At 40.8% G+C, this 18,263-nt stretch overlaps 1 protein-coding gene across 2 annotated transcripts; it reads right to left on the reverse strand.

The window, feature by feature from the left end:
* Nucleotides 1-669: 669 nt before the first annotated feature.
* Nucleotides 670-17,474, reverse strand: TMEM212 (transmembrane protein 212). 2 transcript variants are annotated; one of them, XM_060009995.1, is made up of 4 exons: nucleotides 17,316-17,474; nucleotides 9,905-9,964; nucleotides 8,385-8,708; nucleotides 670-800 (listed from the first exon to the last, which is right to left on the reverse strand). In XM_060009995.1, the coding sequence occupies exons 1-4, from the start codon at nucleotides 17,472-17,474 to the stop codon at nucleotides 780-782; spliced, it is 564 nt and encodes a 187-aa protein (XP_059865978.1). In that variant the 3' UTR covers nucleotides 670-779. The 2 variants fall into 2 exon arrangements, with proteins under 2 accessions (XP_059865978.1, XP_059865977.1); XM_060009994.1 differs by lacking the exon at nucleotides 670-800 and having other exon boundaries at nucleotides 8,313-8,708.
* Nucleotides 17,475-18,263: the final 789 nt, after the last annotated feature.

An 18,263-nucleotide genomic window follows, 5' to 3' on the forward strand; every position in this document is an offset into this window, starting at 1 on the left:
TGCTGATGCTTCTGACCTTGGAACCACATTTGAGAACCACTGTACTGTGCTCTCAGGGACTACAGATGCAGGACCAAGACACAGTGGTTATAAGAAGCAGGTCTCTAGCCAAGACGAGAAAGACATTTTACATTTAGAACCACTCAGCAGCTGACTGGAGTTGCCACTTAGGAATGGCTGAGCTGTCAGGGGCATGTGAATCTTGGGACATTTGATGAAAAATTAGCCTAAAGTGCCTCTAATAAGGTCTCTTCCAATTAATTAAGTAGTTTGTCTTAAGTGCCAAAGACAAGCTATAGAGAGGTCAGGAGGGAGGACCACAGTCCCCCTGCAGGAGAGCCTTCTCATTATCCCCACAATTCAAAGTTTTAATTGTGTTTTGAAGATTTAGAGTCACTTTGGTAATGGCAATGAAGAAAGCGTGTGAAAGCGTTTCCTTAATTTGGGTAATATGAAGTTACAGTTCAATGAAACATCACACAGGAAACAAGAGGAATTTAAAGGAAACATTCATTCACTTCCAATTTATATTTCAGATTTTTAAATTCTATGACAACAATGACATAATTTCAATTTTTGTATCATAGCATGTAAATCAGAAAAAACAAGGTTAACCATCAAAAAGGGCTAAAGTGTACAACTACTTCAATTTTTTTTTACTTCAATTTTTTATTTTATAAGAACATAGAGGAAAAATGTTTAAAGATCAAAATTATTTTAGAATATTTCAAAATAATGGTCACAGAGATGACACATTTAAGAGGAACATTGCTTCAAACTTACTGTCCATTCTTTTGACCCTAGGAAGGAAAAAAATACAATAGTGTTTATTTCTACAATTTATCAAAGAAAATAGAGTGTCATTTCTGACATTTAATTTAGCCTTTTTTATGTCACAGGAGCCCAATGAAGAATGACTCAAGTAACAGCATCATGGTACCTCTTAAGGATTTAAGAGGAATCACCAGAGAGAACAAAATTGGTGATACTGGTGGAGGGGGATGGCAGAGAGATATAGAAAAAGAAATATATGTGTAATAAAATATCTGGCATAAGCATGAAACGGTCCAGAAGAACCATTACTTTTGTGGACAGGGGCTGCCTAAAGAGTAGGGAGTCTCTGTTGACTATCTCTTTTGGTGGTTTGCTGTTTGTTTTGTCTGGTTTGGACTGGTTTGGGGTTTTTCAAAACTTACAGAAGGCTAAAGGGCACTTTCTGAAATCTTTGACTGAGTCAAGAATTTAAATTTGATTAGCAGTGAGGGGAAGATAGCAAACATTTCTTGAGGCCTATCAGGTACCATGCTCAGTGTAAAGGCTCTTAATAGTAATTATATCATTTCATTTTGCAACATGTGAGGTAGGTGTTATCTCCATTTTACCAACAAGGACCTTAGGCTCGGAGAGATTCAGTATTCATTTGCTCAAGGCTACTCAGATAGTAAGCGACAGAAGAAGCAATTACCCCTCAAACTGTCTGATTTCAAAAGTACCATATCAGCTTCTCTATGTTTTATAATGCTGAAAGCAATTCTTCATTAAACCACTGCTCCTTGGTATGGAAATTCAAATCTACTTTTTCTATGTATCCCTTTCTGGAGATTCTTTTTGGATTCCATGACCATAGTAAATTTCCCCATGACATGTGAACTGTCTTTAAATTTAAAATATTCCTGCTGTAGGTTTAGGTAAGATTTTAGCTATGGCTAGGAAGACATAAAAATGACATCTAGTATCGCAACCTGCTTCTCTTTTCCTCTTTTGATTCTCACACTCGCAGTCCCACCTTTCTTGCTCACCTTAGACAGTCCCTGTCCTCGAGGAACTCACATGCTCAGAGAGGAGCTGAGTACACATGATGTCAAACAAAGGAGCTTGGCTATATCCTGAGAGTGAAGGAGAGCCGCAGAAGGATTTAAAGCAGGGGAATGATAAGCACAAATTTGAACCTGAGAGCTCCTTCTAGAGCCTGTGTGGAGGATACTTTTTAAGAAAGACAGACTGGAAGCAAAGCAGTCTGAGTGAGAGAATATGGGAGCCAAACCAGGGCTGTCACCGTTGGTACAGAGAATGGAGGACACATTAGAGAAATACTTGAGAGGTACAGTTGTCAGGATACGGTGATGGACTCAGGTGTAAGGAGTCAAGGATGACTCCAGGTCTCAGGCTCGTCCTGAGTATCATGAGTGTTGGCAGCTGAGCTGCAGATACAGGAAGAGGAGCAGGTATTGAGGGCAAAGAGATGATGCACTCCACGATGAACACCAGGAGTTTGACGTATCTGAGGGACACCAAAAGAGTGTCTAGAAAACAGTCAGACGTAGAGCTCATTAGAGCAGGAGAAGGGACTGGGCTACAGATGTGGATGTGTGAGGCACCAGCCCCAAAGTGGTAAGTGAGGGTACCAGTCTTTAAGTGGTGAGCAGAGCAGAGGACCTTTCGGAGGAGACTGAGGAGGAGAAGCCATGGAGAAGGAAGAGAACCAAAGAGAATGGTGCGTGGAAGTCAAGGGAGATAATTTCATGAAGAAAGCAGTCAAAGAAGATGTGGATTGAAAAGAGACCATTGGGCTTGGCTATCTATAGGTCATTCACGGCCAATCTTTGCCATGGGAGATTCAGTAGAAGAAAAGAAGAGATACATTGTTAAATTAATTCAGCCTAGATTGAAACTGTCTTATAGCCCATGCCCTTCTGCACTAGGCTTATTATAAACTCGAAGCAAGGCATAATTGATTTTTGGTATGCAAACAACTTGATGGAGTGTCCAATGGCAAATTTTAGTACTTCATTGGCTAGAATCCCAGGTAGAAGTCCTCTGATTTCTTCTATTAAGTTCTTACAATAATTTTTTTTTTAATGATGAGATGTGAAACTGAATATTTACCTTAAGTGACAAGAGTGGGACTCACACATTAAATCCAATCACTTTGTCTTGTCTCTCATGGTCCAGAACCCCTTTGCATCTTCCTGGACTCCTCCTTTGTCCCACATGCTACTTGTTATGAAGTCCATTGATTCTACTTCCTAAATATCTCTCAAATGTACCACCTCTTCTCATGCCCACTATCACTACCTAACTCAGGTCTTGTTATTCCTCATCTGGGCTCTTTTCCCCTCAGGTCTTGTTATTCCTCATCTGGGCTCATTTCCCCTCAGTCCTTATAAGTCAATGGAGCACCAGAATATGTTTTGCTCATTTTTCTGTACTTTAGCATGATATCTGGCTCATAGTACACGCTCAATAAATGTTGAGGAGCAAGGATAAATAATGAATATTATATTTAGGGCTTTAGGTTCATAATTCTTGATATGTGACAAGAGAGAAGTCATTTCTGGTGAACAGAAGATACTCCTCTTGTCCAATAGGTACTAATTACTGTCCAGAACCTAGTAATTCTATTGCTTTAACAAGGAGCTTTCTGTTTCATCCAGGACTCTAAGTTAATCATATGATATAAGAGAATAAATAAAATTTAAGAACCATCTTTTTGCAAATCAAATAAAGTGGAGTCATAAGCTTCTTACTTAATCAATTATATAATGCTAAGTTTTTTGTTTTTTTTTTTTAAATTTTTTAAATTTAAGTGTACTTGACTTACAATATTGTGTCAGTTTTAGGTGTACAGAAAAGTGATTCAGTTATATGTATATATATTTTTTCAGATTATTTTCCATTATAGATTATTACAAGGTATGCAATATTGTTCCCTGTGTTAGACAGTAAATCCTTGTTGCTTATCTATTTTACGTGTAGTAGTTTGTATCTATTAATCCCATAATCCTAATTTACCCCTCCCTCACCTTTCCTCTTAGGTAACCATAAGTTTGTTTTCTATGTATGTGAGTCTGTTTCTGTTTCGTGTATAGATTCATTTGTATTATTGTTTAGATCCCACATATAAGTGATCTCATATTTGTCTTTTTTCTTTTTTTTCTTTTTTTTTTTTTTTGCGGTACGCGGGCCTCTCACTGTTGCAGCCTCTCCCGTTGCGGAGCACAGGCTCCAGACGCGCAGGCTCAGCGGCCATGGTTCACGGGCCCAGCCGCTCCGCGGCATGTGAGATCTTCCCGGACCCGGGCACGAACCCGCGTCCGCTGCAGCGGCAGGCAGACTCTCAACCACTGCGCCACCAGGGAAGCCCTATCACCCAGTTTTATGTCACCATTATTATTATTCCAGAGAAAATTATGAGATAGAAGGAATAGTAATGCCCTGAATTGCAATTATTTTTCTAGATTCTGATTTTTCGACTGACCACTTTGAGGTGACCACATAATAGAATTTGTGAGGAAGAAATACAGTGGATTCTTACAGTTGCACGGTACTGCTTGAGTTTTACTGGATCTACCAGAGGGGGTTATTTCCCAGAAGCACCAGAAACACCTTGCTATATAGCCCAATGTGGGACCTCAGAATTTTAGGATAAGAGTCATGGAAGAATTTCTTTCAAAACACATTTCTATTGCTAATGATGCAGAGTACGTCTGCTGAAAGATTTGGAACCAGTATATTGCTGTTAATTTGCCTTTTGTTTGTCCTCCACTGATAAATAATCTGTCCCCATCTTTTAAACCGCATTTAGAGGGTTTACCTACATCTTTTATGGCAAATATTTCTCAGTTCATTGAAAAAAAAAAACAAAACCATTGTATCACATGAGAAGGAGAAAATATTTTCTTTCCCCCTTTCATTAAAAAAAAACCAACCCCAAACATAACAATGAATAATGAAAGGAAAACAAACGAAGCCATTCCATTCCATGGAGGAGGGGCAGAGTAGCTGCAGGGGACAGCTGCAGCGCGTCTGGCGTCCCAATTCTTTCCTTTCTCATCACTTTATTACTTACTGGACCAAGAATGTAGACAATTTCAGCTACGGTTGTTATGCATTTTAGTTTTTCAACTTAATTCTGTGTGGTGCTCATTTGCCTTCTGCACTGAGTCCTAAGCCCACAGGGTCACTTCAGTGTGTTGCATGGAACCACACAAACAGGGGTCTCTTAGTCCTCTCCCAGCTCCACCCCTTCCCACGAGGCCCTTGAAATTTGGAAGGACTCACTGTCTTAGTCAGCCTGGGCTGCTACAGCACACTACCATAGACTGGATGGCTCAAACAACAGACATTTCTCACGGTTCTGGAGGCTGGAAGTCCAAGATCAAGGTGTCAGAAGATTCAGTGTCTGGTGGAAGCCCACTTCCTAGTTTGTAAACGGTCCCCTTCTTGCTGTATACTATCACGGTGGAGAGAGACAGAGCACGCTGGTCTCTTCATTTTCTTATAAGGGCACTAACCCCATCATGGGGGCTCTGCCCTCATGACCTCATCCAAATCTAATTACCACCATCACAGTGGGGGTTAGTGCTTCAATGTAGATTTTGGGGTGACACAAACATTCAGTCTGTAGCACTCACACCATGCTTTTGTGAGTGTTTGTCAAAACCATCAAACCCTTCATGCCTCTTTCAAGCATTAGACCTCTGGTTTTAGTTGGGTACCAGTTGACTGCATGCTCATACACTGTCACTGTGTTACCTTCAGTAAGATGCAATCAACTGTTTATGTCCCCTCCTAAATCCATATGTTGAAATCCCAATCCCCACTGTGATGGTATTTGGAAGTAAGTCATTTGGGAGGTAATTAAGTTTAGATGAGGTCATAAGTGTGGGGTCCCCATGATGAGATTAGCGTCTGTAAAATATAGGGGCCAGAGAGATTGCTCCTCTCTCTAGGAGCAAGCCCAGGAAAGGCCTTGAGAGCACACAGTGAGCAGGCAGCCATCCACAAGCCAGGAAGACAGGCCTCACCAAAAACCAACCATGGTGGCACTTTGATCTTGGACTTCCCGTCTCTGGAACTGTGAGAAATAAATGTGTGTTGGTCGAGCCACCCAGTCTACGGCATTTTTTAATAGCAGCTTGAGCTGACTGGGACACAAGACGACTTCAATTCTACTAAACTGAAAAGGCACAGGAAGGAAGAAATAATGAATGTGGTGATTCCTAGAGGGGCGCTTGATCCATTTTTGAAAACATGTTTTTCAACTTGCACAAACAAACCCTTACGAGGGAATATTTTTCATCATAATATTGACTGTTACATATAGATCTGAAAAAATTGATTTCGTTTTACAGTACAACCACAATTTTCCCCAAATCCTCCTTCAAGCCATCGCTTTTTTCTTTTTTACAAATTTTCATAGCTCTTGAGTTTCCTGCTATGTACTATATTTACATAAAAGAATTTTACTTTTCAGGCAGACACTTAAAAGTGGGCAGGTTTTAAAAACATTTTCAGTGTTCTGTTTATATGAAAAAAGTGTGAATCAGCAGCATATTTCACAGCGTTTATTAATAGTTTTAAATAAAAATTTAAAAATATTACTTATCTCTTTCAGCACTGTAGGGAATCTAACAACATAACTACACAGAGGTTCATTAAAAGTAGAATCACTATGTAGAATTCTGTATCCCAGCGAACGATCCACCTTTCTTTCTAACAAAGTTATGTGTTTTCTAGAATTTTGATAAACAATGCATTTATTTCACTGCTAGAAATTGTGCCTAACGTAGCTGAGATTTCTGCATGGTAACAAAGCTTTGTTCAGGCTTCATGAGCTCCTTTTGGTCTTGGGGCAACAGTGGTATATTTATTAATACAGGACATCATATCCCATTAAGTCAGCCATTCATCCTCGCTAACGAAACGTGATCTGCCACCCCTATGGATTCAGTGGTGTCAAGTCATCCAAGAATGTTCACCAAAGACATGCTTATTAAATTTATCTAGAACTCTCACCCAAACTAGTGCTGCATTTTATGCAAATGGGAAAACTGAGATTCTGTCCTGAATTGATACTTAGTGCACCGTGTGCTAGGAAGAGAATTTTCATCAGGATCTCTTGGGGGCGTGTGTTAAAACCGCATGTTTCCTGCCTCCAACCCCAGAATTTCTGACATAGTGGGAATGGACCTGGAAGGGATGCAGAAATCTAGTTTCACAAAAACCCTGGGCGCTTCTGATGTCATTGATTCCCTTTGAGGAACGTGTTGTAGTTGCATTGGGTCCCATACGTAGCTCAGAAACCACACAGCAAGAAACTGTTCTGAGCAAGATGGGCAAAGGCAAAACCCTGAAGTCACAGAACTTTGCTCTGCTTTCAATTAATTTTCTCTCTCTCCAGGCACTTTAGGTGGTCTCACTGTTGGGTTTCCACGGTAAGGCGCTGTTGGCTTACAAAGCTCGACGTATATTTTTTTCATTCTTTTCTCCCTATTCTCCACCCTACGTTAAACCTCAATGTTGTGAGGGTCATGCTTAAAATGACAGCCAGATGTCTGATTAGCTATGCATGCTAAGGGGTTATGACTGTCAACTTTTAATGTGTGGTTCTCCTATGCATATGTTCCTTAGTAAATAGTCTAGAAAGTCAGGACATTTGCCACAAGGGAGAATTCTCAAATACTAAACTTCTACATGTCCTGGCAGCACAGCGGGGGCAGTGATTTTGGTCTGCTTGCCTTGTTTCTCGGCAAGTTCCTTGTAAAATCAACTCCGTTCCTAAGAATGTACAGGATTTCCTTTGCAGATTTATGAAGAAGTTGAAGAGGACAAGGCTGACCACAAAAAGCATTGGGAGTGCCAAATTCCTGTCTTCCAGCTTTACTGGTTGGTGCTGATAGGATGAAACTGGAAAAAAATTGGCTAACATAACCCAAATTCACTTGACCCTGATATAATCCTAACTTGAATCATAAAGCCAGTATAAGAGTTTGCAGTGAGAAATACCTCTTTTCAGAGGGAGGTTGTTCAACCCACAGAGGAGGGACCCAGTATCAACCGTAGGAATTTGGAATCAGAAATCACTTGTGCTGTTTTCCCAGTGACCCCGCTCTAACCCTCCTGGAGGCCAGAGCCTTGCATCTTAATGGTCTGGCAGAGGAGCAGAGGATGCAAGGAGGGGGATGAGGGAGCCCAGGACAAATCTGGCCTGATGAAGAGAAATAGCTCTGGGTTCTGAATCTGGTCCTACTAGTCATTAAGCTGTGTGACCTTGGGCAAGTTATACAAACTCTTTAGCCTCTGTTTACTATCTGTGAAATGGGAAGTACACTGACACATACTAAATATTCAGTTCATAATTCTATTATTATCATATTAAAATTATTATCAGCCTTTTCGGAAAATGTCAGAAAGCTAAATCTGATGTTGATGTATTATATATCAGCCTCTTAGCTGGAGTCGAAGTAGAAAGAGTGGGAGAATTTTGGTTATACAAGATACAGGGGTAAAAAAGAGAGACAGATTAAGTATCAATGTACCAAACTTTCCATTTTAGCATTTAGGATGGAACAGGAACTGGCTCCCCCTTTCTGGAAACTTACATTTATATGTCCATTCCGGAGAAGTCTTGCAGAAAGTGTGATGAACGCTGTCAGGGACACACAGAGCATGGCAAAGCTCAGGCACAGGTCTAAGGCTTGAAGTGTCAGGTGGTACTCTTCATAGTGTGGTGGGTCTACACAAACTGATGGGAATTTTGCATATGGAAAAGGAAAGGCAACTGCATAACCAAGGTAATTGGTCCCTGCAATCCCCCGAAATGAGTAGAGGCAATACGGGCCAAGGAGAGCAGATGCCAAGGCTACAGTAAAATGAAGTGGACATCCCAGGATGCTCAGAACCACAAAGGTGAAACTAGCTTCCCACTGAAAATAAAGCAGAAACAAATTGTTACTTGGGGAACTAGATTTTTCAGAAGCTTCTCAGCAATATGTGGAAAGAAAGAGATGCTGGCTATTCATCTTTCCTACTGGGAAATGAAGGAGAAGTGGGTTACAACCGTCTCTTTAGGCCCTTTTGCCTTCCTCTTGAACTTTCACTATGGGAGAATAACATATCAACCCGCTGGAGCAAAAATGAAATCAATTCCACTCAACACATTTATTGACTTACCTCCTATCATGTGTTGAGAACCAGTCCGGGTGGGAAGACAAAGATGAGTGAACAGAACCCCTGCCTTACCCTAGGACCTTGTTATTCAGAGTGTGGTCTATGGTCCAGGAGCACTAAATATCCCCTGGGAACTTATTAGAGATGTAGAATCTCAGGCTTCACTCAGATCTACTGAATCAAAATCTTCATTTTAACCAGATCCCCGGGTGATTCACACATATATTAAAGTTCGAGCAGCCCTGCTGTAGCCACGGGAAGAGGAGCTATAATCGAATCAAGGTAGTCTTTCTGTACCTTGGGATTTACTTGGCTCTACACTGTTGAAATGCAAGATATCACAGACTTTTCATTCTTTTTTTTTTTTTTTTGCGGTACACGGGCCTCTCACCGTTGTGGCCTCTCCCGTTGCGGAGCACAGGCTCCGGACGCGCAGGCTCAGCGGCCATGGCTCACGGGCCCAGCCGCTCCACGGCATGCGGGATCCTCCCGGACCGGGGCACGAACCCGTGTCCCCTGCATCGGCAGGCGGACTCTCTACCACTATGCCACCAGGGAAGCCCCTTTTCATCCTTTTTTAGGGGAAGAGGTAACAGGGAGATTGGAAGGAGATACCAAATTGAGACTTGAAAATACATGATTAAAAACAGAGGATCCTATAGATCCACTTTTTCAGAATGAAATTCAGGAAGACTAACACGGATTCTGTCCTCCCCAAACTACACTACTTAAATACAATAATCACGGGAACTGGTAGAAAATGTTTGGAGCAGGTATCAGATAAAACTTATGCATTTAAAACAACGTTTATGACTGAAATCCATCATAGTAAGGCATCTATTAGATAGGATTCAATTATAATCAGAAATCATTCTCTGTGTTCCATCCTGAACTAGTAGAGATTTGACCTTCAAACTTTCTCTGCCAACCTAGTCGATGTCTATACATTTACCAGGTGTCTCTCGGTCCACTCTTTGTGAGCCAACAGTAGGAGTATACCAGTCATGATGGCCTGTGAAAGGAAAATGGAAAAACAACATCCTGTGAGAGAAGGTACCTCTGGAAAGAGTTCAGTTTGCTTCACGGTTTGACGACTTTATCATAAACCAGAAGGAATAGCAAATGGCTAAATGGATTTATGGCTCTGATCACCTCCTCATCCGTGATGACAATGAGGAAAAGAAGCCATCAGTGTCACAGAGACATGATTCACACAAGCTCATTTTTTTGATTTTCTATGTTGCCGTTGCCATCACAATTATAACCTTTGCTACTGTTAAGATGTCACTGCAATGAAAGCTTGGCTTTAAAACCCTTGCCGTCTGTTTTATTTTGGTTAATTGTCTATTGTTCATCTTTTTCCAAATTGCTAAATTTACAAATGGGAGGAACTGAAAAGGAAACGTGTCACAGAACCGCACCCACCCGCAAACCTCCCGGCAGCGGTATATCTTTTACTCTTTGCTTTTTTTGAGATTCTGCGGCCTCAGCCTGCCGGTGATCCCTGTCTCTCAAATAACAAAGATTATCATTAGAATGAATGCATGATGGGGCATTTATTGTTCTGGGGGCAGTGGTGTCCAGCTTTTCAAAAGAGAGTTCTTCATAGTCTCCGTTGAAGAAAAAGCCCCCAAATGCAGAATGAAAATAGTTCCACAAAGGAGGGAATGGTGTCACCAGAACTGAGCAATAGATAAGGAGAAAAAAATTCTGGGCTCATCTTCGCTTCGGCACCGGGTCTGATGGAGACCTATGTAATCAGTGTCTGGAAATTGCTTATTCCCAGCCCATAAATCATTTGTTCCTGGTCAAGGAATGTTTTGAGGTTGGGAGAGAAAACCAGGAAGAGATGTGCCTGAAGTAAGATATAGAATGAGGACAGGTTTAAAAAGAGTTACAATTTAGGGTTTTGACAGAGAAATAAACATGACTGTATGTATAGTATCAAGAGGGGAAAAAAATCGGAGCTTTAACCAATATGGTTTTGTGGGATGTTGCTTTTTGTAGCTCCAGGTCTGGCATATTTATTGTTTTGAGACCTAGCTTTTCATTTTCCTGGCATATTCTATTTTGAATATTGGATTTAGAGAATCTGAGAGCGAGGGGAAAAAAGCACGCACATGTACACTCACACAAAACTCGTGTAGCTAAGCCTGACGTTCCAGACTTTGGCATCGCCATACCATAAAACTCCCATGGATAAAAACAGAACCATCTGCAATCGAAAGAGGTTGCCTTGATTCTGCAAGAGGAAAGTTTCCAAGGGACCCTATGGAGGTTGAGCCAGCATAAACAGTACAACAAAACAGGAGAATTATTAACAGCAACTGTAGCACTGATGCTAAGCCTGGGGCTAGTCTGCTTTCAGAGGCAAAGCGCTCAATTGACACGTCACTCCTCTGTGTGAGAGAAACACTAAAGCAAACGAGATAAAAAGCAAAGGAGATGTCTCTGCTGGTTGAAGTCCAAGTAGATAGCTGACATTATCAGATGCTTAGAGTCCAGGCTGCCTTAACTACTTTGGCACAAACTGTTTCTTTCCTTTCAAAAGTTGAAAAATCCTGCCGAATTGCAGTTGCCTGTTATTTCTGTTGTAGCTGCCAGCTTCAATTTTGCTTTGTTTACACAAAACTTTGAAAAAGATCTTTCATGGGGGAAGCTGGTGTATGCATGCCGTTCAGTAACTTGTTAAATCCACCCTGAGGACTGCGGCTCAGGAGCCAAGCACACCCATCTTTCCTGGTGCCCGGCCGTGCGTGGGAGGTGGAGTGCGGGTATTCCCCCAAGAGTCACAGGCTTTCCTTTTTCTTCTTTCCATTGTTTAAAAAAAATTTATTTTTAGACAGGGAAGGGGAATAGAATGAAAAAGGAAGAGATTTGGGACTTGTCTGGTGGTCCAGTGGTTAAGGCTCTGCGCTTCCAGTGCAGGGGGCATGGGTTTGATCCCTGGTCGGGGAACTAAGATCCCACATGCTGTGCCACGCAGCCAAAAGATTTTTTAAAAAAGGAAGAGATCTGAGGGAAGAGAAGTCAAGTGGGAAAAGGAAATGTGGGAGGGTCTGAGAGGTGAAGAGTTGGGTAGAGAGGGGCGGTCAGGTTGTGAGGAAGGGCGGAAAGGAGGCCATGCCTGGGGAGGGTGGGAGTGCAGCTGGAGGCCCAGCCCTGCCCTCTCCACCCTCAGCTCTTCTTGACAGGCTGTGGACTTGCTCTGTGGGGACAGTTCCAAGGACATTACTTGGGTTTTGCAAAAGTTGCTGCTAACATTCTGCATGCTAATTGTGACCCCTCCCACTAAATCTTTAAATGGCCCCAGTAAGGATGCATTTCCCAGAAGCAGATGAATTGAAGGAAGCAGAGAGCTTCACAACAGAAATAGAAACTTTTAGAGAAATCATTATAACATGGGCTAATTTATTCACTTACGGACATCTATTTTGGGTCTACTGGGAACAAGGGATGTGATAGGCACAATGCCGATGGAATAATGATAATAACGTTTAACATTTATTGAGCACTTATTCTATGACAGGCACTCTAGCAAATACTTTACATGTGTTAATTCATTTAATCTTCATAATGAATGACCCTAGGATGTAGATCGTCTCCTATTTTTAAAATGAGGCACAGAGAAGCCGAATAAGGTAAGCAAGCTCACCAAACAATAATTATACAAATAATGGCCCCAACTGTCAACGGAATCTATAGTCCAGGTGTGAAAGGACTGAAGGCACTGTGGGGGAAATATGACTCAAAGCAGGTTTGACGGATGGATGTGACGTCAGTGAGAGATGCAGAGGGAAGGGCAGTCTGGGCAGCCATGGGAGAGTTGGTTCCTGGCAGAGAGGAGTAGGAAATCAGGCTTGAAAGCCACGTGAGGTCAGGGCGTGGAGGGCCTCAAAATCCAGGCTAATATATCTGAACTCGGTTTGGACAATGAAGCAACACTAAAGATTTTTGAAGACGGGGCTAGACCGGTACAGCAGAGGTTTAGAAAGATGGGCCTGTTATTGCATGCTTGCTGCATTGGCCTAGAGGTCTCTGTAGGACCTTGGTCTTCAAGCTTTTTTCTTTTTTTTTAACCTTTACCCATAGTAAGAAATATATTTTGTAACACGGCCAAAAGTTACAAATATTTTTACATCTAACCAAAATAACAATAACTTTATTATGTGTGATACACTGTAGAATTCTCTATTATATTCCGTTCCATTCTGTCCCATCCTATTCTGTTCTATTCTATTCATATTCTATATGTTTAAATGCTAGCTACCCAACAGGTTGATTTTATAACCCATTAATGTATAGATCCCCACAGGTTGGTTCTAAAAGTTTCAAGGCATAAAACCTGAGTGGGGCAGGAAGTGGTAAGGAGGTGGGCAGGGGTTGCATAGTGAGAACGAAGAAGAAAGAATGCATAGGGATTTGCCTCGTAGGAAAAATAAAAGTTGGCAATGGATTGGATGTGGTGGAGCGGGAGTGGGGCTGAAATGGGCTGGTTTTGGGCATTGCTGCCCTAAGCACTGTCCTAAGGACCAATAGCATCTCCTCCCTTGGGAACCTGTCAGACATGTAGAATCTCAGCTTCACCCTAGACTCACTGAATCAGAGCCTGCATTTTAAGATGCCCAGGTGATTTACATGCACATTTCAGTTTGAGAAACACTAGTTTAGAAGAAAGGGTTGAGTCAAAAGTCACTCCAGGGTTTGAAATTGGGTTCAAAGACTGGGAAGTCTGGAGAAGGCATAATTGCTTTTGGTGGTAAGATGATTACCTTTTTTGGACCAGTTAAGCTTCAAGAAGCTTAGGATATCTAAGTGGAAAATGGACCATCAGCTGATTGGAAATAGCAGGACTGTTGACGCTATAAGAGACTTGAGCATTGGTGCAATCATGTCCCTTCTCTAATAAACGAGGAAACTGGAGCTTGCATGGGTGAGTCCAGCCCTACCTTTCTCCTAAGTTCCTGTCTCCAGGCAGGGTTCTGGGTACAGCGCTGCTGCTCACCGTTGGCCAAGTCCCTGGATCCTAGTCCCGTTTTTTAACTCAGTGCACTTCAGTCTGTTCATCAGAGCTTGATCTACAGGCCAGGTTTTCCAGGATTAAAGTAGCGCTCAGTCCTTAAGGCTCAGTGATCTCCTTGCTACATACTTTCTAGCAGCTGATGACTTTCAATAACCTGGTTCAGATTTCTAGGAAAACAGCTTCTCATGTGTCTGTAAGAATTGAGCTAGGAGAGTCTGAGGAGGAATATTTGTGAAGAATTTAGAAAAATCTTTGAAAGAAAGGCACCGGACAAACACAAAGTATGGGTCACTTCTAAAATCTATCTCTTCCAATCTCAAAAGAGATACGGAGTCATTTTCAAAAGGAAATATGTTTGAAATGTACATATTATCTTTCTACCAGAGGAAGATACACTTTGCAGGCAAGTTGAGAAGTGATTGGCAGGGAAGGTTGTGGGATGGGTCAGAGACCTTTGAAGTCGACCCTAATCAGACAGAGCTGTGGTTCACTACCAAACTGACTAGGAAAAAAATCACGTTGTTCCAAATTTAGACATTATTGAAAGAGGGAGCATTCTTATTGCTTTCCTTCTGGTGAGGACTTTTTCCTGCTTTAGTGTAAATACCAGCTTGACCTTTATTCTTTGCCACCTAATTAGAGCTCAACTGTATAAGGAATTCTGTACTGTCAGAATGGAGAGCATGGCATTCACCACTCATTCGACAATATGTATCAAGCAATATTTAGCACGAATACCTAGCATGTCACTTACTCCCTTTCAAGTGCTGGAGATATAGCAATGAACAAAATAGAAAAAAAAAATCCTGCCTTTGTACAATCTACATTTGGGGGGAAAGGACAAACAAACAGATAATAAGTCAGTCAATTATGTTGTATATTAGATGGTGTTACGGGGTGGGGGGGGGAAGTAGAGTAGGGGATGAGAGATTGAGAATGCCATTTGCGGGGGAGGTCTGCAATTTTAAATAGGGTAATGAGGGAAGGCATCAGTGAGAAAGTGACATTTGATCCAAGAATTGAAGAAAGTTAGGGAACAAGCTGTATGTGAGAAAAGGCTTCAAGCAGAGAACTGGCAGTGCAAAGGCCCTGAGACAGAAACATACCTGGCCATGTTTGAAAACAAGGAGCCAGTGTGATGGGAAAGAAAAGAGCTAAGGGTAGAGTGGTTGGAGATGAGGTCAGGATGTAATATGATACGGAACTCAGCAGGTCATCAGGGAACAGAATGGGAGAGTGAGGCAGGTGGCAAGGGATTAGGAACAAAGGGTTTGGACAGAGAGTAGGGCATAAATGAAAGGCATCGTATTAACTAGCATTTGTGTAGGGCTTTAAAATTGGCAAAGCTCTTTATTATGCAGTCTTTGAGCAAATTGTGTTCATTCTCTTTGAGCCTCTTATGGTTAGACAGTTTCACATGGGCTCTCTTTACCTGTGAAATTCCCCATTCTACAGGTAAAGGCAATGAGGAATTGGTTGAATGAGGGCCCTGCTCTTGACTACATACGAAGAATGTTAAAGTCAGGATTTGAACAGAGGCTCACCTCTCCAAATCCTAACTCTCTGACTCTACTTCCCCATGCTTCACTCTCAAAAAATCAAAAAGCCACCAATTAGCTATGTGCTAGAGATTTGTCATGTCATTTCTCTGGGTCTGATTGGTCAAGCAGATGTTTGGTGTAGAATAAGCATATACTCAGTAATCTGTGAACCTAATCAAATCACCAATATCTGTTGACTATATTATGATAGACCCTGCAGGGATAGGCAAAGAATTATAAGAAAGGGACACAGGATTGAGCTATAACCATGGTTTTGTTATTAAAGTTTGGGCCAGTTGTAAAGTCAGGATTTTTACAAAGTTAACTAGAATAGAAAATATCAGAATTCACATAGAAGGTTAAGTATTGTTTTGCGAAACATATGTTATATAAATCTAGTTACATGTATATTTCAGTATCTCTCTTTTTACCTTGAGAGAAATAGATAGATGTATTTATATACATTCCAGGTCCTGATGTAAAATATTTTTCTTACTCTGGGTCACTAACAAAAAAGTTTGGTAGTCATTTATATAAATGCCATCCCTGCATTCTAGTAGATGTTTAATAAACATTTCCTTGAATGTGTGGTTTGGAGTAGTTGTTGGGGGAAAGAGGAAAAGTTCAAGACTTGGGTGGTGGTGTAAAAGAAAACATAAATAAAAAAAAAATACCATCAAATCGTTTCCATGTTCAGTTCCATGCTCCCACCATCCCGCTTTCCTCCATCTGCACACCATCATTAAACCCCACTAGACCAAATTCCTTTAATATCGAGATCTTGTTTTATTCTCCATTGTAACTCAAGCATGTAGTAGGCTACCAATACATATTTATTTATTAAGTAAATTAAAATTATATTTCCTAGGGTCTTGCATTTAGATGACATCTCTGTTAAGTTTGATTTTTTTAAAAACATAAAATATTGCCCCTCCTGAGAGTGGCTACATTTTAAGAGAAAACTCCACACGATCAAAAAGCTTCAAAATCAAATTGTCTAGTCTCCAATAGTGAATGTCAGGCATCCCAGGAAACAACGAGAGAAGGATTTGTTGGATGTTTGGGCCTTTGTAACCCCTCTTCGATCATGCCTCCATGGCAGCCACCTACTCCCAAGACTACATGTGTTGGTTTCTTTGACCCAGGGAGCTGAGGTACCAGTGTCATCATTCACCTGTGGTGACCATTCAACGGGCAGACATTGAGCAGTTACTTAGTACCCACGTGTATTTGACACATGCAAATTTGGCAACATGTGAAGTTAGCAAAGCCCATCACTCAACTTCTTCACTTATTTTCAGTTTAAGCAGTTGTGTTCAAAGAAAAAGATGGGAGAACTAAGATTTGGGGCTTCTAAACCTTTCGGTCACATAAACACACCTCGGTGTTTCTAATAAAAGCATTAGTCTGAAAATTATTTTACTTTGTTCTTCATTTAAAAATTATTTTTCATGGTTCATACTTTTTTCTACATTCAAATTTCGAAAGATAGATTCCGATTTCTCAGAACGTCCAGGTAAAGAAGATTAAAATAAAATAATTTTTGAAGAATTTCTCGAACAGCATTTTCACTATAGTATACCTGATATGTTGTACATATGATTAAATGATATTAAGAAAACCTTATATTTAAAAGATAACTAATAGAAATCAATGTTCTAAGGTAAAATCTGATTTTCTGTAGAATTTTGATGTCTTCATATTGTTGGAAAACTTTAAAGGGACATGTTATTCTGGTCCCTCCTTCCCTCCCTCTTTCCTTTATTCTCTCAACATATGTAATAAAAATATTTTCTTACCAAAGCTCCATTCCAGATGGGACAAGCAATCCAGACACTCCATCCTGTGAACCAAAGTTTGTAGGAAAAGACTGGGAAGAAAGCAATAACTCCAGAGAATACACTGAGAGCCCCCAGAGTAATGAGAATCCGGCCAGCAGTCTTGTATAAGCCTTGCATTTTCCTCTGTGACTTGGGTCCTGGGTCTCAAAGATGTTTTGTTACCAAAACATGAGAGTATGTCAAGCCTCAATAAACAGAAGTTTCTTAGAGACAGTAGCCATGACACATGTGGACTGCTGATCTACTCGGAAACAAGATTATATTTGTTTTCAGTGAAATAATAATAAAATGTAGTGATATAATCCTTGACATAAATTTGACATAATAAATTATAATACTAGTTTTTCTCAGAGAGAGAAATCATTCCTCGTGTTGGGCTACCGCCTTCATTCCCTTCATTCTGCTCTGTCTTGGGGAGTGACCACTTCCTGGCTTAATCAGATTCAAAGGCTTGCTGACTGAGCTAATTGTTTCTCAACTCAACCTGCCTGGTGGTTCCAGCATAAAGCCAACATCCTTTGTGCACAATAGACCTACATTCCCAGCACAATTTCCCACAAAACAAAGTAAAAATAAGCACTCTGATCACTTTTCATTACATTTAATTTCAGTGATTTAAAGCAAAAGCAAGACCTCTCCCCCGCTTCAAAGTTCAATTCTACTACAATTATTTTTAAATTTTTGATACAGATTTATCCCCAAATAGGCACAAGCTTCATTATGGACTTCTGCATTGTTTTCACTAAACCAGCTTCAGCTCAGTTAATTTATTATTAATTCAATTATCGAGTAAAGGGCAAAGATGGAAATGTATGCAGTTGTAAAATAAACTTTGAGGAATCATTCATTAGTTGACTAAAATACTGATCTCCATTCTAGAATCGTAATTCAAAATTTAGATGGTGG

The sequence above is a fragment of the Delphinus delphis genome, chromosome 4 (genome assembly GCF_949987515.2).
Source record: "Delphinus delphis chromosome 4, mDelDel1.2, whole genome shotgun sequence".
NCBI classification, from domain to species: domain Eukaryota; kingdom Metazoa; phylum Chordata; class Mammalia; order Artiodactyla; family Delphinidae; genus Delphinus; species Delphinus delphis.